The 25,766-nt window shown below is 41.3% G+C and overlaps 1 protein-coding gene across 7 annotated transcripts; it reads right to left on the bottom strand.

The window, feature by feature from the left end:
- Window positions 1-440: 440 nt before the first annotated feature.
- LOC110528234 (uncharacterized) lies at window positions 441-24,930 on the bottom strand. Of its 7 annotated transcripts, none has more exons than XR_016497359.1 (8): window positions 24,667-24,925; window positions 19,879-19,953; window positions 19,616-19,657; window positions 19,007-19,168; window positions 18,635-18,718; window positions 17,115-17,183; window positions 16,779-16,859; window positions 14,308-15,159 (listed from the first exon to the last, which is right to left on the bottom strand). XR_016497359.1 is itself a non-coding variant. In XM_021610113.3 (6 exons), the coding sequence occupies exons 1-6, from the start codon at window positions 24,763-24,765 to the stop codon at window positions 3,665-3,667; spliced, it is 1,140 nt and encodes a 379-aa protein (XP_021465788.3). In that variant the 5' UTR covers window positions 24,766-24,930; the 3' UTR covers window positions 441-3,664. The 7 variants fall into 7 exon arrangements, 5 of the variants coding, with proteins under 5 accessions (XP_021465788.3, XP_021465790.3, XP_021465787.3 ...); XR_016497360.1 differs by lacking the exon at window positions 14,308-15,159 and adding an exon at window positions 15,809-16,216; XM_021610113.3 differs by lacking the exons at window positions 14,308-15,159; window positions 16,779-16,859; window positions 17,115-17,183 and adding an exon at window positions 441-4,342 and having other exon boundaries at window positions 24,667-24,930.
- Between the last annotated feature and the right edge of the window lie 836 nt (window positions 24,931-25,766).

Below are 25,766 nucleotides of genomic sequence, written 5' to 3'. Positions count from 1 at the left end.
GTTACACCAGCTCTGTCAAGAGGAATGGGGCAAAATTCACCCAACTTATTGTAGGAAGGTTGTGGAAGGCTACCCGGAACGTTTGACCCAAGTTAAACAATTTATAGGCAATGCTACCAAATACTAATTGAGTGTATGTAAACTTTTGACCCACTGGGAATATGATGAAAGAATTAAAAGCTGAAATAAATAATTCTCTACTATTATTCTGGCATTTCACATTCTAAAAATAAAGTGGTGGTCCTAACTGACCTAAGACACATAATTTTTACGAGGATTAAATCTCAGGAATTGTGAAAAACTGAGTTTAAACGTATTTGGCTAAGGTCTATGTAAACTTCCGACTTCAACTGTACATCAGTAGTTTTTCAGAAAATACTTGAATGTTCCTCAAGATAAATTGTGACATCAAGTTACAATAGAGTTATAAGACACAACCGTTCATCAACATAACAGGTACTGTATTGGTTGTTTAGAAACCTTAAGTACATATTGAACAATAATATAAACACAGCATGAAAAGTGTTGGTTCCATGTTTCATGAGATTAAATGTTAAAAAAATGACAGAAATGTTCCATACAGACAAAAAGCTTATTTCTCACTAATTTCTTTATATCCCAGTTAGTGAGCATTTCTCCTTTGCCAAGATAATCCATCCACTTGACAGGTGTGGCATATCAATACGCTGATTAAACAGCATGATCATTACACACAGGTGCATCTTGTGCTGGGGATAATAAAAGGCCACTCTAAAATGTGCAGTTTTATCACACAACACAATGCCACATATGTCTCAAGTTTTGGGGGAGGGTGCAATTGGCATGCTGACTGCATCAGTGTCCACCAGAGCTGTTGCCAGAGAATATAATTTACATTTCTCTACCATAAGCTGCCTCTAATGTTGTTTTAGAGAATTTGGTAGTACATCCAACAGGCCTCACAACCGCATACCACAGGTATGACCAGGACCTCCACATCAGCTACGGAGTATTTCTGTCTGTAATAAAGCCCTTTTATGGGGAAAAACTCCTTCTGATTGGCTGGGCCTGGCTCCCCAGTGGGTGGGCCTGGCTGACAAGTAGGTTGGCCTAGGCCCACCCATGGCTGCACCCTTGCACAGTCATGTGAAATCCATAAATTAGGGCTTAATGAATGTATTTCAATTGACTGATTTCCTTATATGAACTGTAACTCAGGAAAATCTTTGAAATTGTTGCATGTTGCAATTATATTTTTGTTCAGTATATCTCCAGCAGAAACAGAAATTCAGGCAACAGAAACAGAATAGAAGTAGTAAACATGTAAATCACAAGTATCAAAGTTAGAAAGTAACATAATTAAATCTTATTCCTAATTTCACTTCCCTTCCACTAAGAGCTACATTCTGACTTGAGATACACACAAAGCCCCAACAATACACAAAACCTAGTGATGAAGGCAGTGTAAGATTTGCACCCAAGTTCACATTCATATTACACAGCAGTAAAAAAGACTTCTAGGTAGCCATGGAAACTTAACCAATTTCAAAAGGTGAGGATTGGAAAACAGATCAATTCCATTTGACCTCGCTAGCTTCAAATATGGACAGAAATGTTGATAAAGTATGCGTCCCAAATGGCACCATATTCCCTTTATAAGACACTACAAAGAGAACAGGGTGCCATTTGGGATTAATTTTGGGTCATAAGAAAATGTATAGGTAGCAACTCCAAGTCAAAAGATTATCATCAGGTCTTGTGTTAATGGTTAGGGGTAGAAAAATTATAAAAACAAAGGATATATTGTCCAGCAATGTCAGATACAAAAAGATAACAAGTTTCTCCCAATTCAGTAGTTTCACTGCAACCATGCAAGCATGACCTTAAAAGCACTGAGTAGCATACAGTACTGTTACTGTATGTGTCAGTAAAAAATATTATCAGGAATCATTAAAGTTTTACAATTAAATGGATTGTTCCCTTTGTCAATCATGCTAGTATCATACTAACTTCAAATGATGGAAGTCTGATAATAACTAAAGCTAGATTAGATTCAGTAAATTCATATTCAATCTTTCAAGTTCAGCTTTCATATTTATAAAATGCCTTAAGGTGAGGCAGGAAAGGCACCAAGTACTTCTTAGATGAAATAACTGTTGACGTGAGAAAATGATGGTTTAACACCCATAAATTCCCTAAAAACATTCCCTGTAGTATAGTAGCTAGCTCCTTGGCTGCCTGCTATTGTGATTACAATCTTGCCAGCATCTGATCTCATAAGAGCACAAAAACAGCTATATTCGTCTTACAACTCTAAAGTATGTAGAGCTGAGCAATTAGTGCTTTTTGAGGTCGGTTTGGTTTTGGTTCAATTATTTAAAAAATAATCACGGTTTTCGATTTTGGTTTAGATCATTTCTTTAGACATTAAATGCACTGTGTGTGTTGAATTCTGCAACACAGAAAAAAACTATGAATAAAGTCCCATGATGGTAGTGACTGCCCATTACTGCTTATCACTTATTAACCATAATTTATTCACATGACTTTCATAAAATATTTCAGTTGTGTATTTTACAAGATGATTAGTATTTAATTCCATGTCATCATCTCATCTCTAGAGCTGCTGTATATGCAGTCTGACAAAATCACTATTTTAGTAGTTCTTCAAAGTAAATAAGGCATATTTTTATGACTGCTGAATACAAACTATCAATCGCTTAGATCATGTATTTTCAGATAGAGATACCTCACGAAACAACTGCTCTATCACTCTCAATCACACGTTCTGTGATTTCCTAGTTTCCTGTTGGAAACTACAACTCCCTACTACATCGCACAGTTCAGCTTGATCGGATTTATCTCTAGAGAAACTGCGCATTGATCTCATAGGAAAAAAAACAGAATTAAATGGAATTTAAATAATTGAACCTTAAACATTTTTGTTAATCGATCAGCACTATCAGTATGTGATCTATAAATCACATCATTTGACTGTTTAGAATGCTAGAGGTCTGTGGTGTGTCCTGAAACATATCTGATAGTTCAGTGTACGCAAACAGTCTTAAGTGATCATCAGTCACTAATAAACAGAGGGAGATAATTTACCTTTTGTGCCAAACGGCAGGAAAACTAAACACTTAAGTGCGACCTTGCAAGTCATGCCGAGGGAGAAAGATTGACTAAAGAGACGTCTGTAGACATTACTGGAATTCCACCGTGCCGGATTGCGCTAAGACAACTCCCAATGTTGACATTACCCTTTTATAAACACTTCATTGATGTATATATCATAGAAGAGTGTAATTGTCTTTAGGCCAGCTGTTTTTAGTCAAGACCTTCGTGTTTTTGTAAATGTAAAATGTTTTTGTTGTACTGTATGTGTGTTTACAGTTTTGTTTTGTCTGAAACGTTGTTCCCCCTTGCTGCTATTGGACCAGGTCTCTCTTGGAAAAGGGATGTTATCTCAAAGAGAAAAACCTGTATAAATAAAAGGCACATTTAAAAAAAAATATATATATATATATATATTTTTTTTTTAACCCTTTTTCAAGATGTAAAAAAAGGTATGCACGCATGACTAAGTTGCTTTGAATAAAAGCTAAATTGCATATATTATATTATCAAGAGGGCAGACAGAGTGAGATCACATTTGACCTTTCGTACCACAACAGTTCTGCAGCTCTTACGACAGAATGCAAGAATCATTGGTGTTTTTGGGGTTCTTGGGATCGTTGCCATTCGACGGCTCTCCCTCATCATCATCCACCGGGGATCCTTCATCATGGGGCAGCCTTGGCCCGTCTCCCTCATCCAGCTCGGGCGTGTCAGCGCAGGCATCCTCATAGGCGCTGATGCTGTCGGTGTCGTTGTTCCTATGTGGAAAGATGTCACGCCTGTTCTCCTCCTGACTGTTCCCTGGGGTCTGGCTACCCAGCATCAACGGTCCCAAGGTCTTGTTGACCATCTTAGTGAACTTGGTGAAGCTGTCCTCTGCCCCTTCTTCTATGTCCTCAGAGTCCACAGAGGACCACAGCCGGGTGACGTGGAGAGGAAGGGGCCGGTTTGGACTGTCAGAGGGCGGCTCCTCCCTCTCCTTTTTGAAGGAGGCGGCGAGCAGCCCTCCAGCGCTGGTCTCCAATGTTAGTTTGTTGTTGGGCCCGGGGCTCTCACTGTCCAATTGGATAATAGAGAGAGGCGCATCTTTGGTAGAATTGTCCTCATCCCCTGGTGTGTCACTGACTTGTTCCTGTGCTATTTTATTTTTTTTATTCTCTTGTGCTTGTTGTCTAGCCATCTCCTCCTCCATCTCCTGCTCCTTGACGAGTGTGTACACTGGTACTTCTGGAATGGTCTTCCTCTCCTGTGGAACAGGATGATATAACATCTATATTAACCATTTTCACATAGTGCACTATATAGGTCGCCATTAGGGACGCAAACCCTGTACAGACCTCATTACAGCAGGGAAACAGGCAGGTGTTACATCTTGAAGCTCACAGACCTAAGATTTTCATACTGTAAAACTAGATGCAAATGTCAACAGGACACTCCAGGCTAGAAGTGGGTGATATGAAAACCAAATTCAACAAGAACAGTCATATTATAATGACTTACACAGTCTTGGCTGTTACTATTACGAATGAGTCCAAATCTCTGTGAAATACATTTTATAGCCTGTAGTACATTTCGTGCTATACTATCAATATATTCATAGCTCTATTTGCATGGTTTGAGGCTAAGTCGAAAATATACAGGTTAAGACAACGTCATCATTAATCTCGGACCAGTGCAGTTGCTAACTACTAGCGCTGTTGTTAACTAGCATAGTTAGTCCCATTGTTGCAAAGTTATGGGATATTAGAATCCCGTTGTCTTCACCTGTATTTCTTCAACGTAGGTTTGAGGCATGGGCTGGGAAAGTAGCCAGGCCAATTGTGACATTACCATTTCCCGATTACAAAAGGAAACAGACAGCATCTGCATATCTGTCAGTAAGTGGGCTGTGGGCAAGCCATCCTACTGCAGAGCAGAGTGCGTTCTGGCTACAAGGCCAATGCCATTTGACAAGACACACACACACACACAGCCTTGGGTCACATTGGACTTGCCCAACCACAAGACCATGCTGATGATCAGATGACCAAATTATTACGACCACAGTCTCTGCAAATATTTATTTGTTTGAAAATCTACTGAGATTTCTTAAAGTGAGGAGGATATAGACTGCCAGCTAGAATACATTGTTTAGCACTTCTTAGGGCTTTAAAGGGATAATCCACCCCCAGAAATAAAAATCATGAAAGTCCTGTCAATTTGGTGAAAACCTATGTTCTATCAGTGGGTAAAATTTTACTTCCATCTATGAAATCAGGAAATCATGTAGAAAAGTTCTATAAGGGTGGCAGATAGCCTAGCGGTAAGATCGTTGGGACAGTAACCGAAAAGCAACATGCTCTGCACTCGCTCTGGGCAGAGAGGAACTGCAAGCTTGACTCTGTGAGATAAGATTCCTAAATTGATAGTGCAGTTAGCCAGCTAATTCACATGCTAATATTGACTTTGGTATTATTGTGTGTAGATACATTTGCTAGCTAACTACCTAATTATTGTGGGTTTTGTAGTTGACTTGAGCTGCAACAGATTTCCACAATAACATTCACATGTTGCTACCAATGATTTATATATAAACTAGATGACAGAGTTTTTCTAAAGCCAGCGTGCCTCCATTTTGACCTCCCCCCCACCACCATAGTAAGAAATATTTGGTTTTTGCCACATTTTTTCTATTACAGACAACTTAATGCATACTTTTAAATTGTATTATGTGAGCTAAACAAAGTATATTTTTTCCTTAAAGTATAAATTCCTTAAAGTACAATAAAATGTCCAAAGTTCTAATGTTACTGTCACCACTACAACAACAAAAATACATGTACATTTGTCCTTGAAACAAGACACTAACAGCTTACAGATGGTAGGCAATTAAGGTCACAGTTATGAAAACTTAGGACACTAAAGAGGCCTTTCTACTGACTCTGAAAAACACAAAAAGAAAGATGCCCAGGATCCCTGCTCATCTGCTTGAACATGCCTTAGGCATGCTGCAAGGAGGCATGAGGACTGCGGATGTGGCCAGGGCAATAAATTGCAATGTCCGTACTGTGAGACGCCTAAGACAGCGCTACAGGGAGACAGGGCGGACAGCTGATTGTCCTCGCAGTGGCAGACCATGTGAACATCACACCTGCGGGACAGGTACAGGATGGCAACAACAACTGCCCGAGTTACACCAGGAACGCACAATCCCTCCATCACTGCTCAGACTGTCCACAATAGGCTGAGAGAGGCTGGACTGAGGGCTTGTAGGCCTGTTGTAAGGCAGGTCCCCACCAGACATCACCGGCAATAACGTCACCTATGGGCACAAACCCACCGTCGCTGGACCAGACAGGACTGGCAAAAAGTGCTCTCGCTGACGAGTCGCGGTTTTGTCTCACCAGGGGTGATGTTCGGATTCGCGTTTATTGTTGAAGGAATGAGCATTACACCGAGGCCTGTACTCTGGAGCAGGATCGATCTGGAATTGGAGGGTCCGTCATGGTCTGGGGCAGTGTGTCACAGCATCATCGAACTAAGCTTGTTGTCATTGCAGGCAATCTCAACGCTGTGTTACAGGGAAGACATCATCCTCCCTCATGTGGTATCCTTCCTGCAGGCTCATCCTGACAATGCCACCAGCCATACTGCTCGTTCTGTGCGTGATTTCCTGCAGGACAGGAATGTCAGTGTTCTGCCATGGCCAGCGAAGAGCCCGGATCTCAATCCCATTGAGCACGTCTGGGACCTGTTGGATCAGAGGGTGAGGGCTAGGGCCATTCCCCCTAGAAATGTCAGAACTTGCAGGTGCCTTGGTGGAAGAGTGGGGTAACATCTCACAGCAAGAACTGGCAAATCTGGTGCAGTTCATGAGGAGGAGATGCACTGCAGTACTTAATGTAGCCGGTGGCCACACCAGATACCTACCGACTGTACCGACTGTTATTTTTGACCCCCCCCCTTTGTTCAGGGACACATTTTTCAATTTCTGTTAGTCACATGTCTGTGGAACTTGTTCAGTTTGTGTCTCAGTTGTTGAATCCTATGTTCATGCAAACATTTACACGTTAAGTTTGCTGAAAATATACGCAGTTGACAGTTTCTTACGGTTATTTAACACTGTTTAACATTATTAATCATAACAATGTGGTTTATATGGAAATCTGTTATGTCGAGATTACAATTTATTTATCTCATGATCACTACATAAAAGTTTCGTCAAGATTTCAAGAAAATCTAAGCACCACGGATCATCCATTAATTTGTTAAGAGACCCTGTGGCTGCGTTGATCACAAATGCGCTTGTGGGGCATTTAATCCCTAAACAATGCCTGACAGGCAGTGCGGTCTCCCAGGCTGTGTTGCTCCCGCAAGACTACAGCCAATCTCACGCAAGAATCAATGCAGCTAACTGGGCTAGTCTCGTGAGCTAGGTAGTCTTGTTAGCTAGCTGGCAAGCAAGCGATCTCGTTATCAATGCTGGTTGTTAGCTGCGTTGCATAACTGATATGTGTATAATTAAAGGACACTTCATGTTTTGTGGATATAACAATTTGAAGTGAGTGACCTCCATTCCTGACAGGCTTATCAGATTCAATTTCTGATAAATCAGGATGCTGCCTTGCAGGCCATTTTATAGGCAAGGCTCCTTGCAGGCAGATTAGCTGTCAAAGTGCTTTATAGGCAGATGCATTCCTGATCCAGGGGGTTAGCTCTATGGAGCTCCACAGTGGATGTGTCATAATACACAGGAATGGTTCCAATCGTTTTTTCCATAGGGGAATTCAGACCCACTTGAAACAAGGTCTGTGTTTCATGTAGGCTTTCCCTGCCATGATGTTTTCATAGAGATTTACACTCGAACAACGTAACTTTTATAAATATATTCATCTCTATTAACGCAGATTAGAAAATGGTAATTATCAAAGTAGACATCATGCAAGACTACAAATCCTTGCAAGCACCCCATCTATCTTCAGAGTTCGTTCTGCTAGGTGACCTAAACTGGGATATGCTTAACACCCCGGAATTCCTACAATCTAATCTAGATGCCCTCAATCTCACACAAATTATCAAGGAACCCACCAGGTACAACCCTAAATCCGTAAACATGGGCACCCTCATAGATATTATCCTGACCAACTTGCCCTCTGCTGTTTTCAATCAGGGTCTCAGCGATCACTGCCTCATTGCCTGCATCTGCTATGGGTCCGTGGTCAAACGACCACCCCTCATCACTGTCAAACGCTCCCTAAAACAGGCCTTTCTAATCGACCTGGCCCGGGAATCCTGGAAGGATATTGACCTCATCTTGTCAGTTGAGGATGCCTGGTCGTTCTTTAAAAAAAATATATATAATATGTTTATTATTTTACAATAAAAAAATCAAATGAAAAAGACAGCAATACTAACAATGACATTCATTGTACTGTTGAATGGGATGGCCAATTTAGAGGACAAAACAAAACTTAACTTACAGTGCCTTGCGAAAGTATTCGGCCCCCTTGAACTTTGCGACCTTTTGCCACATTTCAGGCTTCAAACATAAAGATATAAAACTGTATTTTTTTGTGAAGAATCAACAACAAGTCGGACACAATCATGAAGTGGAACGACATTTATTGGATATTTCAAACTTTTTTAACATATCAAAAACTGAAAAATTGGGCGTGCAAAATTATTCAGCCCCCTTAAGTTAATACTTTGTAGCGCCACCTTTTGCTGCGATTACAGCTGTAAGTCGCATGGGGTATGTCTCTATCAGTTTTGCACATCGAGAGACTGAACTTTTTTCCCATTCCTCCTTGCAAAACAGCTCGAGCTCAGTGAGGTTGGATGGAGAGCATTTGTGAACAGCAGTTTTCAGTTCTTTCCACAGATTCTCGATTGGATTCAGGTCTGGACTTTGACTTGGCCATTCTAACACCTGGATATGTTTATTTTTGAACCATTCCATTGTAAATTTTGCTTTATGTTTTGGATCATTGTCTTGTTGGAAGACAAATCTCCGTCCCAGTCTCAGGTCTTTTGCAGACTCCATCAGGTTTTCTTCCAGAATGGTCCTGTATTTGGCTCCATCCATCTTCCCATCAATTTTAACCATCTTCCCTGTCCCTGCTGAAGAAAAGCAGGCCCAAACCATGATGCTGCCACCACCATGTTTGACAGTGGGGATGGTGTGTTCAGCTGTGTTGCTTTTACGCCAAACATAACGTTTTGCATTGTTGCCAAAAAGTTCAATTTGGGTTTCATCTGACCAGAGCGCCTTCTTCCACATGTTCGGTGTGTGGCAAACTGTGGCTTGTGGCAAACTTTAAACGACACTTTTTATGGATATCTTTAAGAAATGGCTTTCTTCTTGCCACTCTTCCATAAAGGCCAGATTTGTGCAATATACGACTGATTGTTGTCCTATGGACAAAGTCTCCCACCTCAGCTGTAGATCTCTGCAGTTCATCCAGAGTGATCATGGGCCTCTTGGCTGCATCTCTGATCAGTCTTCTCCTTGTATGAGCTGAAAGTTTAGAGGGACGGCCAGGTCTTGGTAGATTTGCAGTGGTCTGATACTCCTTCCATTTCAATATTATCGCTTGCACAGTGCTCCTTGGGATGTTTAAAGCTTGGGAAATCTTTTTGTATCCAAATCCGGCTTTAAACTTCTTCACAACAGTATCTCGGACCTGCCTGGTGTGTTCCTTGTTCTTCATGATGCTCTCTGCGCTTTTGACGGACCTCTGAGACTATCACAGTGTAGGTGCATTTATACGGAGACTTGATTACACACAGGTGGATTGTATTTATCATCATTAGTCATTTAGGTCAACATTGGATCATTCAGAGATCCTCACTGAACTTCTGGAGAGAGTTTGCTGCACTGAAAGTAAAGGGGCTGAATAATTTTGCACGCCCAATTTTTCAGTTTTTGATATGTTAAAAAAGTTTGAAATATCCAATAAATGTCGTTCCACTTCATGATTGTGTCCCACTTGTTGTTGATTCTTCACAAAAAAATACAGTTTTATATCTTTATGTTTGAAGCCTGAAATGTGGCAAAAGGTCGCAAAGTTCAAGGGGGCCGAATACTTTCGCAAGGCACTGTACACATACACAAAATAAAACAAAATCCTATTAGGTGGTACATGTATAAGAAGACAGCATATAGTCATTACAAGCAGTGTAGTTAAGCCAAAAATAAATATTGAGTGGAGTGCAGCACAGAGGAGCAGCAGATCGACAACCCAGTTATGAAGCTGGACTAGACCATTTATCCAGTATCGGCTGCCATATTTTGTAAAACATTGAACTTCTATTGGAGGTATTGTATCGAATCTTTTCCATATGTATTACATTCCCTAAATCCCGTAACCACATTTCAAAGGTAGGTACAGTCTCCAGTTTCCAAAATTGCAATATGAGCCTTTTGGCTAATAGAGTACAAAGAGAGACAGCTTTCCCTTCGTGGTTATTCCCATCAACTGTACCAAACAGAGCTGTCAATGGGTCTGGGGCTAGAACTCTATCAAAGGCTCTAGATAAGTAATCAAAAATGAGAGCCCAGTAAACATGTAACTTGGGACATGTCCAGAATAAGTGGGTCAACGTCCCCTCATCCTGCTTGCACCTCTCACACAGTGGTGAGGTGTCCGGGGAATATTTTATGCAGTTTCACTTTTGAGTAATGTAACCTGTGTATCACCTTAAACTGTACAAGGTTGTGTCTGGCATTCTGTGGCAAACTGTGGTTTATATTCCTGAGAGCTTCTATCCAGTCCTCATCTGAGATTTCTGACCCAAGTTCTTGTTCCCAAGCAATTTTAATGGTGTCTGTGGATACCTCTATGTGGGCCTGTAGCATAACATATCCCACAGTATGGCATTAAGCCAAATAATCATACAGTCTAGAGACCGACCCTTTTGAATGGGGTTTGACAAGGATCAAGCTATCTAATGTAGGACTATTTGGCTTCATGCCATACTGTGGGATATAGGTCCTTAAGAAAAAATGTGTTGTTGGCATGGTTGTTCTTTAAAAGGAATTTCCTCACCATCTTAAATAAGCAAGCCCCTTTCAAAAAATGTAGAACAAAGAACAGATATAGCCCTCGGTTCACTCCAGACCTGACTGCCCTCGACCAGCACAAAAAACATCCTGTGGCAGACTGCACTAATATCAAATAGTCCCCGCGATATGCAACTTTTCAGGGGAATCAAGAACCAATACACGCAGTCAGTCAGGAAAGCAAAGGCTAGCTTTTTCAAACAGAAATGTGCATCCTGTAGCTCTAACTCCAAAAAGTTTTGGGACACTGTAAAGTCCATAGAGAATAAGAACACCTCCTCCCAGCTGCCCAATGCACTGAGGCTAGGTAACACTGTCACCACTGATAAATCCACGATAATCGAGAATTTCAATAAGCATTTCTCTACAGCTGGCCATGCTTCCCTCCTGGCTACCCCAACCAACAGCCCCACACCCCCCGCAGCTACTTGCCCAAGCCTCCCCGCTTCTCCTTCACCCAAATCCAGACAGCTGATGTTCTGAAAGAGCTGCAAAACCTGGACCAGTACAAATCAGCTGGGCTAGACAATCTGGGCCCTCTCTTTCTAAAATTTTCCGCCGCCATTGTAGCAACCCCTATTACCAGTCTGGTCAACCTCTCGTATCGTCTGAGATCCCTAAAGATTGGAAAGCTGCCGCGGTCAGACACTCTAGACCCAAACTGTTAGAGACCTATATCCATCCTGGCTTCCTTTTTTACCCCCTTTTTCGTGGTATCCAATTGCTAGTAGCTACTATCTTGTCTCATCGCTACAATTCCCTTACGGGCTTGGGAGAGACGAAGGTCGAAAGTCATGCGTCCTCCAAAACACAACCCAACCAAGCCGCACTGCTTCTTAACACAGCGCACATCCAACCAGGAAGCCAGCCGCACCAATGTGTCGGAGGAAACACCGTGCACCTGGCGACCTTGGTTAGCATGCACTGCGCCCGGCCCGCCACAGGAGTCGCTGGTGCGCGATGAGACAAGGATATCCCTATCGGTTAATAAACAGATCACTGACCATTTCGAATCCCTCCGTACCTTCTCCGCTGTACAATCCGGTTTCCGAGCTGATCACGGTGCACCTCAGCCATGCTCAAGGTACTAAACGATATCATAACCGCCATCGACCTTGCCAAGGCTTTCGACTCTGTCAATCACCATATCCTTATCGGCAGACTTGACAGCCTTGGTTTCTCAAATTACTGCCTCGCCTGGTTCACCAACTACTTCTCAGAGTTCAGTGTGTCAAATCGGAGGGCCTGTTGTCCGGACCTCTGGCAGTCTCTATGGGGGTAACACAGGGTTCAATTCTAGGGCCGACTCTTTTCTCTTTATATATCAACGATGTCGCTCTTGCTACCCAGACAACACCATTCTGTATACATCTGGCCCTTCTTTGGACACTGCGTTAACTAACCTCCAAACGAGCTTCAAAGCCATACAACTCTCCTTCCGTGGCCTCCAACTGATCTTAAACGCTAGTAAAACCAAATGCATGCTTTTCAACCGTTCGCTGCCCGCAACTGCCCGCCCGACTAGTATCACTACTCTGGACGGTTCTGACTTAGAATATGTGGACAACTACAACTATCTAGGTGTCTGGCTAGACTGTAAACTCTCCTTCCATACTCATTTTAAACATCCCCAATCCAAAATTAAATCTAGAATCGGCTTCCTATTTCGCAACAAAGCCTCCTTCACTCACTGAATGCAGTCTATCACAGTGCCATTCGTTTTGTTACCAAAGCCCCTTATACCACCCACCACTGCGACCTGTATGCTCCAGTCGCCAGACCCACTGGCTCCAGGGCATCTATAAGTCTATGCTAGGTAAAGCTCCGCCTTATCTCAGCTCACCGGTCACGATAACAACACCCACCCGTAGCACGAGCTCCAGCAGATATATCTCACTGGTCGTACCCAAAGTCAACACCTGCTTTGGCCGCCTTTCCTTCCAGTTCTCTGCTGCCAATGACTGGAACAAATTGCAAAAATCGCTGAAGCTGGTGACTTATATTTCCCTCACTAACTTTAAACATCAGCTATCTGAGCAGCTAAACGATCACTGCAGCTGTACATAGCCTATCTGTAAATAGTCCACCCAACTACCTACCTCATCCCCATATTGTTTTTATTTACTTTTCTGCCCTTTTGCACACCAGTATTTCTACTTGCACATCATCTGCTCATCTATCACTCCTGTGTTAATTTGCTAAACTGTAATTACTTCCCTACTATGGCCTATTTATTGCCTTACCTCTTCACGCCATTTGCACACACTGTATATAGACTTTTTTTCTATTGTGTTATTGACTGTACGCTTGTTTATTCCATGTGTAACACTGCTTTGCTTTATCTTGGCCAGGTCGCAGTTGTAAATGAGAACTTGTTCTCAACTAGCTTACCTGGTTAAATATTTTTTTTTTAAAGCTCCTAATTTAATCTCTAGCTGACACCTTTGCTGTCAGCTAGCTAGCTAGCTAGCTATAGCTACCTTGATCCAAAACAAGATGTATTTAACATTTCATTTCCATATTTTAACTAATATGTGGCTTATTTATGCATCTGGTGGTGTCTTGTACAAAATACTATCCTAGTAGCAGTCAGATATTTACGATGTGCCATGAATACCAGGCTAGTTGATATTAGCAACATACCCTTACTTTACCAGATGCTCTTCTCCTACAGACAGTGAAGGGATATATTTAATACCTTATAATTTCTGCCAACTAGATGAATGTGGTGAAACCTATTTATATGTATGATGTCAGAATGCACTGCTATATTAAAGCAATTCAGAACTTGTTGACATCTTCTGTTGCAGATTCAAAGACAGATTAACTAATTGCAGAATATATCCACAATCATGAATGAATAAGCATATTTATTTGACAAGAACGCACCTAGTCCTCCATCAATCACCCGAACTCCAGTGTTTTATAGAAATCAAAATAGCAAACAATGCCTTGTAAACATAACATATAAACATCTGACTTGATGTAATTATATTAATCAATGCCAAAAACCTGGGACATAGTAATAATAGTTCATATGGTGCTCTTCTACTAGAGAGCACACAGATTCTTCTGATTTTATATTTTAGAAATTAGATCAGCAAAAATAAAAAATGTAAAACAGCATAGTGATTTTTGGTGGGTGAGTTACAAACGGAGAACCAACTGAATGCATGTTTAATAAGGCAGGTTTAATATAAATACTAGGTCAACTCCAGCAGAATGAGAAGCACACTCCAAACAAGGAAGACATGCCGAAACGCAACTATATCAACAGCTTTCTTGTCAATTTAACAAGTCAATGTTGCTGCTATCAATTGTGAGCAGCACATTTACCACTGCATTCAAGATGAACCTCAGAATAAGCAGGAAGACAGCATCACCAGAGTAAAAAAAAGCTGGCAAAAACAGTACACAACACTTTTAAACGTGTTACTGAGTCTAGATGTTATCAAATCAGGAGGAGTGAAGGAAGCAGCATAGGGAAAATGGATGAAGGTAGATGAGATGGAGAGTTCCAAAGTGTCCAAAGTTGAGGGACCATGGGGCATAAAAGGCAGTGTGGAATAAGGGGTTGCTAGAGGGATGGTTGGCCATGGAATAAACATAAAATTGGGTGCTGGTGTGCTTCTGCATCACTTATAGGTTGTCGCCACAAATATCCGGTCCAGGTCCAGTTACACATGGGGTCTCAGCGGGTCCCTCGACATCATTCTGTCTCAGTTGCAGATTTCAAATCGTGGTCAATTTGTGTCTGTGAATCACAATTAAAGACAATGAGTGATCACAGCATTTCCACCAATTGAGCCATACACAATACAATTTAAGCATTGAGGACAACACTGTTGACAACATGGTTTATACTATGTCTACTGTGTGTGAATGATGGAAGAATCTTATCCCAGCTGTAGGTCCATTTGAGTGTGTGGTCACTTAGGCCTGCACATCAACCAGTACTGGGACCTTTGGAGACTTGGGATGCTTGTTCTCAAAGTGCTGCTTGAATGTCTTCAGGTCTGCGTCTATAAAAAGGTGAAAGACAAAATGGAGGAAGTTAATCTGTGGTTTAGATTGAATTCAAAGTCGACACAAATTATAAACTAAGCAATGTGATGCCACACTACTACACATATGAAAGACTGTACCACACAACAGCCTACACATGGAGAGGAACCTAAAGGCACATACAGTACCAGCCAATACTACTTTCCCGATAGACAGGGCAGGTGTGGACCAGTGCTGCCTTGACTGTAGTCTTCTGGGCCGCAGTTGCTACCTTCTTAGCAGCCGCCGCGTTGGCATTAGTCAACAAGTTGACTTGAGAGTGGAGTGTGCGTTATATATCAATACCGGGAAATTGAACCCCCCCTCCCGATTGTACCCGTACTGAATAATGACTTAAGAGGGTGTGTAAGTTTTTGTTCCAGCCCAGCTCATGCCCGATTACAAATCATAGCCTATCGCTGTGATTCGTCATGTTGATCATTTAAGTCAGGTGTTAGGGCCGGGCTGGAACTAAACCCTTCACACACACACACACTCCTGCTCTTCAGGACTTGCTGCAATGACTGAAACAGACCAAAGCAGGTCGAAACAGCTTGCCTAGTTGAGAGGTGATAAGACCTATTGATTCTGGAATACAGAAGGTGCAAATAAGGTTAATAATTATACTTAGGGGCCTCTAGAGTGGAGCAGCGGTGTAACAGTGCTAGAGGCGTCACTACAGATCCATGTTCGATCCCGAGCTGTGTCGCACCAGGCCGTGACAGGGAGACCGATGAGGCAGCGCACAATTGGCCCAGCATCGTCCGGGTTAGAAGAGGGTTTGGCCGGTTGGGATGTCCTTGTTCCATCTTGCTCTAGCGACTCCTTGTGGCGGCCGGGCGCAGTGGACGCTGACTTTGGTTGCCAGCTGTACGGTGTTTCATCAGACACATTGGTGCGGCTGGCTTCCAAGTTACGCGGGCAGTGTGTCAAGAAGTAGTGCGGTTTGGCGGGATCGTGTTTCGAGGATGCATGGCTCTCAACCTTCGCCTCTCCCGAGTCCGTACGGGAGTTGCAGCGATGGGACAAGACTAACTACCAATTGGATATTATGAAATTGGGGAGAAAAAGGGGTAAAAAGTACATACACACACACACTTGAAAAAAAACGATTCATTTAAAACCTACCATAGTTGGTAGGACTAAATAAAGTTACATAACCTTCCCTACTAGCTATACTAATGATATGCTGTCTAGAGGGGAAACAGCAAACAGGTCAAATTTTCCTCGCAGTAAAGTACATACACTTGCTAATGATTAGGATGCTAATCAGTCCATCTCTGAAACCTCTAAAAAGCCAGACCAAAATAATACTGCTAGCCTAGGATAGCTGCAAGTAAAGTATTACCCACAGACACAAACAAACATGATCTAGAATGTTATATGGTGAAACTAAGTTAGCTAGCTAGTTCAGTAGCAAGCTAAACTGTTGGTTTATGAAACCTTAACTAGTTATGAACTTCTCATGCATTTATCAGGTGTGTGTTCATTTTTTACTTGCCCAATACAGTTCAGACTTCTTCGTTTAAACAAATTTACACAAATGATAAATTACCATATTTAGCTAACATTGGATAGAATCTCAAGATAAACTTACTTTTGCCTCGATTTGTCAGTCTCGTCCAGATCATCATGGCCATGGTAAATGACGTGAAGCTTGAGACGGGCATTTGTAGTTCTGTATGATAGCCACATAAGCCTCTAATTAGCATTTCCTTTTTGGGAGGGGTAAATACAATGTGACGTTTATCAATATATAGAGCATTCCGACATCAGCCTCTGATGCTGCTATTGAATCTGATCAGCCTGTCAGGAACTCTGTACATTTTTATTTTATCCATAAAACATGAAGTGTCCCTTGCAATTATACACATATCAGTTATGCAAACTAACAACCAGCAAAGACAACTAGCTAGCTAGCAAGACTACCTACCTAGCCAGCCAAGTTAGCTGCGTTGTTGCTTGCATGCGATTGGCTGTGGTCCTGGGGGTGGCATACAGCCTGAGAGATCAAGTTGCTTGTCAGGCATCATTCAGGGCTTAAATCCCCCACAAACTCTTAGCGCTGGGTAATGGACATTTAGCTTGCTAACATTCTAATTTATAAACTGATAATGAGCTCCAAACACAAATGAAAGCATGAAATGTACCATCCATCAGTGTGGCAATCAATAAAAACGTATGATCTGATCCACCATGAGCTCTGCCGCCTCAACCATACTGTCAATCTCTTTAGTAAGTACATTCCTATTTATATAGTTGACCTAGACAAAACAACTTTGTTTTATTTTAACCTTTATTTACCTAGGCAAGTCAGTTAAGAACAAATTCTTATTTACAATGAAGGCCTATCCTGGCCAAACCCTAACGATGCTGGGCCAATTGTGCACCACCCTATGATACAGCCTGGAATCGAACCAGTGACACCGATGCAGTGCCTTAGACCACTGTGCCACTTGGGAGCCCTAAATGTCATGACCATGAGACAATCATCTCATGGTCAACAAAACAACTTTTGTTATGTAGTGACCATGAGATAAATAAATTGTGCTCGACATAGCAAGGGAATACATTTTTCTTCCATATGCCCTCTCTGGACTTTCGTAGGTTTGAGGTAGATTATCCCATTTAATTGCAAACAGACAACTCCCTTCTAACCTGCCACAAGCCTCAGTAGCAGATAACCAGATAGCTCTGACTTTGCTGATAGCTATTCTGAGGGAAAGTGTATTTACTATGCCTGTGATGTGGTTGTCCCACTTAGCCGTTTTAAGATGAATGCACAAACTAAGTTGCTCTGGATAAGAGCGTCTGCTAAATTACTAAAATGTAAATGTTAGAATGTAATATAAATGTAACCGAGTGAAATGTGCTGTTCTCATTAGAACACAAAATGTACTCCACATGACATTAGTCAACATGTAGCAAGCATAACACCTTTATCAAACATATCCTTTGGGACAGAACAAATATCTATCAATCATTTACATGCCCTATTTTAGGAAAGCTAATGTACACAAAACACACTGAGAATAACATGTATGGTGAGAGGTTGTCCCCCAGGCTGAAATTACCCAGCAGTGGAAACACTTCATTCTGTCAAGTTCAGCAAAGCACAGAGCCGAGAGAAAGAGAGAACACTCCCCTGACAAAGGAAAGAGATACGTAATAAACCAGAGCTGGCATGAAGCTACAAGCTATTAGTCACTCTTTATTTTTACATTTTAGTAATTTATCAGACACTCTTATCCAGAGCAATTAGGGTTGCGCAAGAGGACATAATATTGTTTCACCGAGTCAGCTCAGGGATTAGATCCAGCGACATTTAGGTTATTGACCCAACACTTAACTGCTAGGCTACCTGCCGTGGATATGTCCAAAACCAGGAATCCTGCTGTACTTGTGCCTCTCGCTGTATGATTATGTAAGCTCCTCCTCCTCATACTTCATTACCTCTTTTAGCCTCTCCACCTCCTGCATCAGAGAGCTGACCATGTCCTCCAACTTCCTCTTGGCTTCTCTCTCTTGCGCCAACTCCTACAAATACAGAAAGACACATCCATTTATGACTCAATGCAGCTGAGGGTTGTCAATTGTTTTAGAGCAGTGATTCAACAGTAGGAGAACCACAATTGGGTCACAGGAAATAACACATTCCTACTATAAGCATTGTTTTGCTCCTCCAGGATCTTTTTACATGTTCATTAGATTCTGTTTATTTAGTAGACACTCTTATCCAGAGTGACTTACAGTCAGTGCATTTCACTAAGGTCGGTCATACAACCACATATCTCAGTCATTGCAAGTGTGTATGACTGGATGTACCATGGTGGCATGGCTGGCCTCTCTCTGAGCCTCGGCCAGCATCTCCTCTGCCCCCTCTAGGGCATCGTGCAGAACGTCCACCTGGAACAACACAGTCTCCCGCTGCAGCTCCAGCCCACGGAGCTCTCGCAACACGTCGTCGTAGCTCGCCTGCAGATCAAGCTGACAAACACAGGCATATCCGTGGGAAGATCCAATTAGTCATCACGCTCCCAACAAACACAGGCATGGCAGTGGGCAGCTTCATCTAGTCACACGAACAACAATACTGGTTTAATTAACATGTAATTTGATATTCAACTGTTGGATATTGCTTCATGGAGATGTAATTTTTTTGATAGCTATTGCTTGTCTATGGTCCTTATTTGAGTCATACCAGGTTCTTTATAAAGCAACAAGATGCTGGCATGACAACCCATAATTGCACTGGAGCTAAATTCTTTCTTCCTGGGTTATTTTGTATGAGTTTCATAAAGAGTATGCACCCTCTGAATATGCAGCACAGGCAGTGAGAAGGTTGACATCCAGTAGAACAACTGGTTATTCTGCTCAAATATGAGAAAAGTTATTCTGGAAAAAAAAAAAAAAAAAGCTTGCGCAGATAATCACCATCTCAGGGAGTTCCATCATTAGTTCCTGATCCTCAGACTGCTGGCGGGAACAAGACAAAGAGAAAGGTCAACAACACTCAAGCAAGTAATATAATAAGAAGTTCTAGCATACTCTTAGTATGGTTCATAGCACAGATAGAATCAGAGGTAATCATGTTTAAATGTCAGATCAATAGTGTAGGGTTGCCCTGTGGGGAATATGGTGCCATTTGGGACACATTCTAAATATACCAGTAGCTTCATCCATTGCTCTTATTATACCTGACTCCCACTTCTCCTCTTGAGGGTCCCCCCTCTGCTCTCACTGCGTGTCAGACGCCTGGCCGAACACTCCGTCTAACAAAATAACAAAAGACATCAGACAGAGCCATAATAATGTCTACAAAGCATGTGGGAATAACTGTTTGCATACTTTTTACATTGTTCCCACATCCCATAGTCAGCTGGTACACACAGAGTGTACCAAACATTAGGAAAAGTTTCCTAATATTGAGTTGCACCCCCTTTTGCCCTCAGAACAGCCTCAATTCATCGGGGCATTGACTCTACAAGGTGTCGAAAAACGATGGCTTTTGGCCGATAAAAAATTAAAAGCCAATAAATAAAACTATTTCCGGCCAATCGGCAAAATCATGTTTTTATTCATTGCTGGAAATACAAGTCAATGTGTGCCAACTTCAAAGGCAAATATACTTCATAGGCTAATAAATTATCAAGCTGCTTGAAAATGAGTGTCGGGTGTGTGTTTATTTTTACTCATGCAAAAGACATGAGATCCTCATAACACGGAACCCAAACCGGCTGCGCGTGTGCGCCATTGTGCATACATTTATTTTGTCCCCCTACACCAAACACGATCACGACACGCAGGTTAAAATATCAAAACAAACTCTGAACCTATGACAATTTGGGGACAGGTCGAAAAGCATTAAACATATGGCAATTTAGCTAGTTAGCTTGCTGTTGCTAGCTAATTTATCCTGGGATATAAACATTGAGTTGTTCGTTTACATGGAATGCACAAGGTCTTCTACTCCGACAATTAATCCACACATAAAATGGCCAACCGACTCGTTTCTAGTCATCTCTCCTTCCAGGCTTTTTCATCTTTGAATTTATATGGTGATTGGCATCTACACTTTTACCACGACAACCAGCAAAACATTTCATATTTCATTCACCCACGTGGGTATAACCAATGAGGAGATGGCACATGGGTACCTGCTTCTATAAACCAATGAGGAGATGGGAGAGGCAGAACTTGCAGCGCAATCTGCTCAGAAATAGGAATGACTTCTATTTTAGCCCTTGGCAACGCAAACGGTCGTTGGAGCGTGCGAGCAGTGTGGGTGGATTTCTAAATTTATTTTGCGACGTGTCCGGTCTGGTTAGCATCGAGGACAAAGTGACAAGGCTGATGCGCATAACAAGCTGCTCCAAGGAGTTGGACAGTTTTGAATTCCTGACAGCTCACTTTGAGCAGACCAAGGTCCGCCGCAGACGGAAGTAAATTAGAGGCAAATTGTGTTCATCTCGCATGGTCCAAGCAGCTTGCTAGATCACTAAAATGCCGCCCATGTGTCATGTATAGTATCTAGATATGGAATGGATTGATAGACTAGAGTAGAGTAATGATGTGTATTTCAGTTGAGCTTCTTCAGTAGCACTTGGAAATGAAACTGCATTGCCAACTATTTACATCGGACAGTTACCAATCACTAGGCAGCCAACTGCCTATAGTAGGACAGAGTTGTTATCAATAAGTTATGTACATCACACATGACATGAGGCACGTGCTTTCATAAATGCACTGCGCGGGCCTCGTTTCACAGGAGCATTGTAAAATAAGCTCTCAATGAACCAGCTGAATTTTGTTAATTTACCAATCGAATTTGATTGTCCAACATCAGTTCTATAATTTATTTATTTTGTTGCCACCAAAGAGTGTCCTCTTTCCACTGCTTTGGTGCGGAATCGCAGGGGGAAGGGGGAGAGGGGCAGGCCAGCCCGGTCATGGCTAGAAGGGACCCCGTTTTTTTTTTTGTGCATTTTAGCTAACCTTAACGTAGCAGGTTAGCAAAATTAGGTTAATTCTCGCAAATTATATTATTCAAATATATCATTTATAGCAGGGATGACGTCGTAACGGGTAACGTTTTCAATAAGACTTTTAATTTTGGTACAAGAACGTTCAACTTTACAGACTAAATTATATTATGTTAAAATGAATTACAATAATCTAAATGTGATTTTGAGCACAGTGGGTGGACGCCCTAATGCGTTATGCATATGGCTATCTGGCAAATTTCTCAAATGTCTGGCAAATTAAAATCTGTCCAGTCACGTTGCCCGGTGCCGTATTTTCCTAACGGAAACCTTGATGCTAGCCCATGTGGACTCGAATGCTTCCCACAGTTGTGACAAGTTGGCTGGATGTCCTTTGGTTGGTGGACCCTTATTGAATAACATGGAAAACTTGAGCATGAAAAACCCAGCAGCGTTGCAGTGATTGACACAAACCGGTGCTCCTGGCACCTACTGCCATACCCCGTTCAAAGGCACTTAAATATTTTGTCTTATCCATTCAACCTCAATGGCACACATACTGTACACAATCTGTCTCAAGGCTTAAAAATCCTTCTTTAACCTGTCTCCTCCCCGTCATCTACACTGATTGATGTGGAATTATCACTTGCTAAGGTATGAAGTCTTCCGTGATGGTCAATCTAATGAGTGGCCTACCTACTGTTACTGAATATTAGCATTTCGGAGAAAGGCTTGATAATGAGGCCGGATAATTGTTTTACAGAGATTCATGAATGAAGCGCAATCAAATGAGTGGGTTATTGCATAATAGCCTATGGGTAAAACCATTTGAATTCAAATCAGGTTGACAGCACCCCTTTTGAGTTGAAGAGTTCAATACATATTTGCCCATTGTAGAAGTGCTCAGAAAATGACTTTTTGGACCTGAATGCCAAACATTCAAGAGATAAAGATGCTTAAAGTTGACCCATTTTGCATACCCCACCATACTATGAGACATCCATGTCTTCATCACTGGAAAAGATAAACGGCTGAAAATTGTCTTCTTTTTAAAAATGTTTACCTTAAACTCAATTATCAAAAAAACGTGTAAAGTTATTTTTTTCATATAATTCAAATCCAAGTTGCCACGTTTGTTGAATACAATAGCGCAAAAAAGGTATTAGGTGAGCAATAGGTAAAGTTATAAAACAGTAAAAAGACAGGCTATATACAGTAACGAGGCTATAAAAGTAGCGAGGCTACATACCGACACCGGTTAGTCAGGCTGATCGCACCTTGACGACTGTTCAGTCGTGTGGTCAGAGCCATGACTACATGGAACTCTATTCCACATCATGTAACTGATGCAAGCAGTAAAATTAGTTTGAAAAAAAACAGATACAAGAAACACCTTATGGAACAGCAGGGACTGTGAAGCAACACAAACATAGGCACAGACACGATAACATACATAGACATGGATTTAGTACTGTAGATATGTGGTAGTGGTGGAGTAGGGGCCTGAGGGCACACAGTGTGTTGTGAAATCTGTGAATGTATTGTAATGTTTTTAAAATAGTATAAACTGCCTTAATTTTGCTGGACCCCAGGAAGAGCAGCTGCAGCTTTGGCAGCAGCTAATGGGGATTCATAATAAATACAATTTAAATGTAAACGTTCAAATGGTACCGCAAAGATGAGAATGTTGACTTTACTGGGAATATTTGTTTTAAATCATACTGGCAATCCTCCATAGGAAACCTAATGCAATCATAGAAATATAAATAATAGAATAGACATTACCATTTAAGTTAACATTCAACAGAAGCTGGACTGGCGGTCAATTTTGTGGTAATAATTAAAAGTTACAATCTTAATTGAATTTCAATTGTGTACTAGCTAAATTGCAGTGGTCTGAAGGGATAGACCCATTCTATAAATTATATTTCTATGATTGAAATGTCACCCACCCTGTATTCAAGAGCATGTGTCTCAACCAATGGACGGCACAACAAACTCAAATTATGTGAAATAGGGTCTAAGCTACAACATATGTGAATATGAAAACAATCAGAAATCAGTTTAGTTAATTGACATTAAAGGTTTAAAATTCATTTTTTCAATAAATAATAACACAGTTTGAAAACATTTATATCAAACTCAACCATTTATCTTTTCCAGTGATGAAGACATGGATGACTATGGTATGGAGGGGTATGCAAAATGGGTCAACTTTGAGCACATTTATTTCGTGAATGTTTTGACAGTCATGTCCAAAAAGGGACTTTCTAACCACTTCCATGGACAGACATGTATGGAAAGTTGTTTAAATTGAATTAAAAATGGATTTAGGCCTACCCTTAGGCTACATATCAACACAATTTGGCAAACCTCTTAGGTCCAGTTCTCATGGACTGTAAGTTTACTGTACTCTACCAATGATTTTTTTAAATTAACTTACGATGAACCACTGATGACTGAATTCTAACTACATTAGTCATGCAATGTCAATGTCTCATCCATATTCTATGCACACTGTAACGAAGTAGCCATTCTGTTTTACTTGTGCCCTAACGGGAGACACTAAGGTTAGTCAGAGATTAGAAGCCATTTTTCTCTGGTGTTTTAAGTAACTAGCTAAACGTAAAGTCATTTGAAGGCAATTCAGTTGTGGGTAGGCTGGCTACAATGTAACACTGCTCGAAAGGAAGTCATTGTAACAATGTTAACGTTTTCCGTCAGTGAACTTGAAACAATGTAAAACCGCATGCTACAGTAACATTGGGGTGAGTCTAAATGAAAATGAGTAGGCTACACAACAGTAAAAACAAAGTAAACATATTAAAAATATAAAACATATGTAGTGGCTTACTGTAACGCTCGAGGATGAATCTTCTCGACTGTAGCCTAGTAATGTCAAATTAGACTCTATAAAAGTAGATAATAGCCTACAGATAATAGACTGCATGACTCTTGTAAATGTCGCAATATACATTAACGACGTGATTGCTCGACGCTCACCTCTTTGATAATGTTGCGAAGTGACTCGTCCTCACTCACTCCCCGAGAAAGCGTCCTTTTTATCGGCGACCCCATTCTTTCCAAAGTCCCGGAATGCATTTTTATAGTAACCTACGATACACAAAAAATATAAATAATTTTATTAGAACTAGATGACATGAGTACTGTAGTCAACGAGTAATGTTTTGTTTTGTGCGGATGAAGGGATCGCGACAGAATGAACTGACGCCCAGGTTGTGGGCGGAGGACTAACTGTAATGTGAGCGGAATGTTTTTTTTCTTCTCTGGGTTGCCTCCCAATGACGTACATAAACCTTGGATTGCTATTCCCCACGGCATGTTTGGGACATTGAGGCTATGAAACCAATGGTCGGCTGTATTGGCACTCTTCGGAAAAGCAGTCTTCCATAGAAATGAATGGAATTCTACAGTATTTCATTTGAATGTTTCAATGACAAAATTACATGTATGCAAGTATTTTTGTTGTTGTAGTGGAGACAGTAAAATTATACTTGAAGGAAAATGTTTCATATTTGTTTAATGTTTAGCTCACATAATATAATTTATAAGTATGCATTAAGGTGTCTGTAATATAATAAACATGGCAAAAACAAATGTAGACATTAGTACATTAATTTCTATAGCTTCCAAATGTTTTATTTAACTAGGCAAGTCAGTTAAGAACAAATTCTTATTTACAATGACCAGACCCTAACAACACTGGGACAATTGTGCACCGCCCTATGGCACTCCCACAGCCGGTTGTGATACAGCCTGGAATTGAACCAGGGTCTGTAGTGACACCTCTAGCACTGCCTTAGACCGCTGCACCACTCGGGAGCCCAAGGTTTTACAATGGTGGGGGAGTGCCAAGACGGAGGTGGAACATGTTAAGAGTAAATATGCTGCATAAGGAAATTGAACATGACGAGAGTGAGGATGAATTCACTGCGGTGGCAGGTGTGGTGAAGAACGCAGAGTTTGAGCCTTGTCCTGATGGTGACAAAGATGTTCTTTGCCCAGTGGGAGTGAGATTTTTTGGAGAGAATGGATGCTTGCCTTCTGGCTGATCCATATGTGGTGTCAGGTTGGGTGGAGAA

The sequence above is a fragment of the Oncorhynchus mykiss genome, chromosome 7, assembly GCF_057628025.1.
Source record: "Oncorhynchus mykiss isolate SJ-2025 chromosome 7, ASM5762802v1, whole genome shotgun sequence".
Taxonomy (NCBI): domain Eukaryota; kingdom Metazoa; phylum Chordata; class Actinopteri; order Salmoniformes; family Salmonidae; genus Oncorhynchus; species Oncorhynchus mykiss.
Note: the sequence above shows the minus strand (reverse complement) of the source record. Positions and strands in the feature narration are given on the sequence as shown.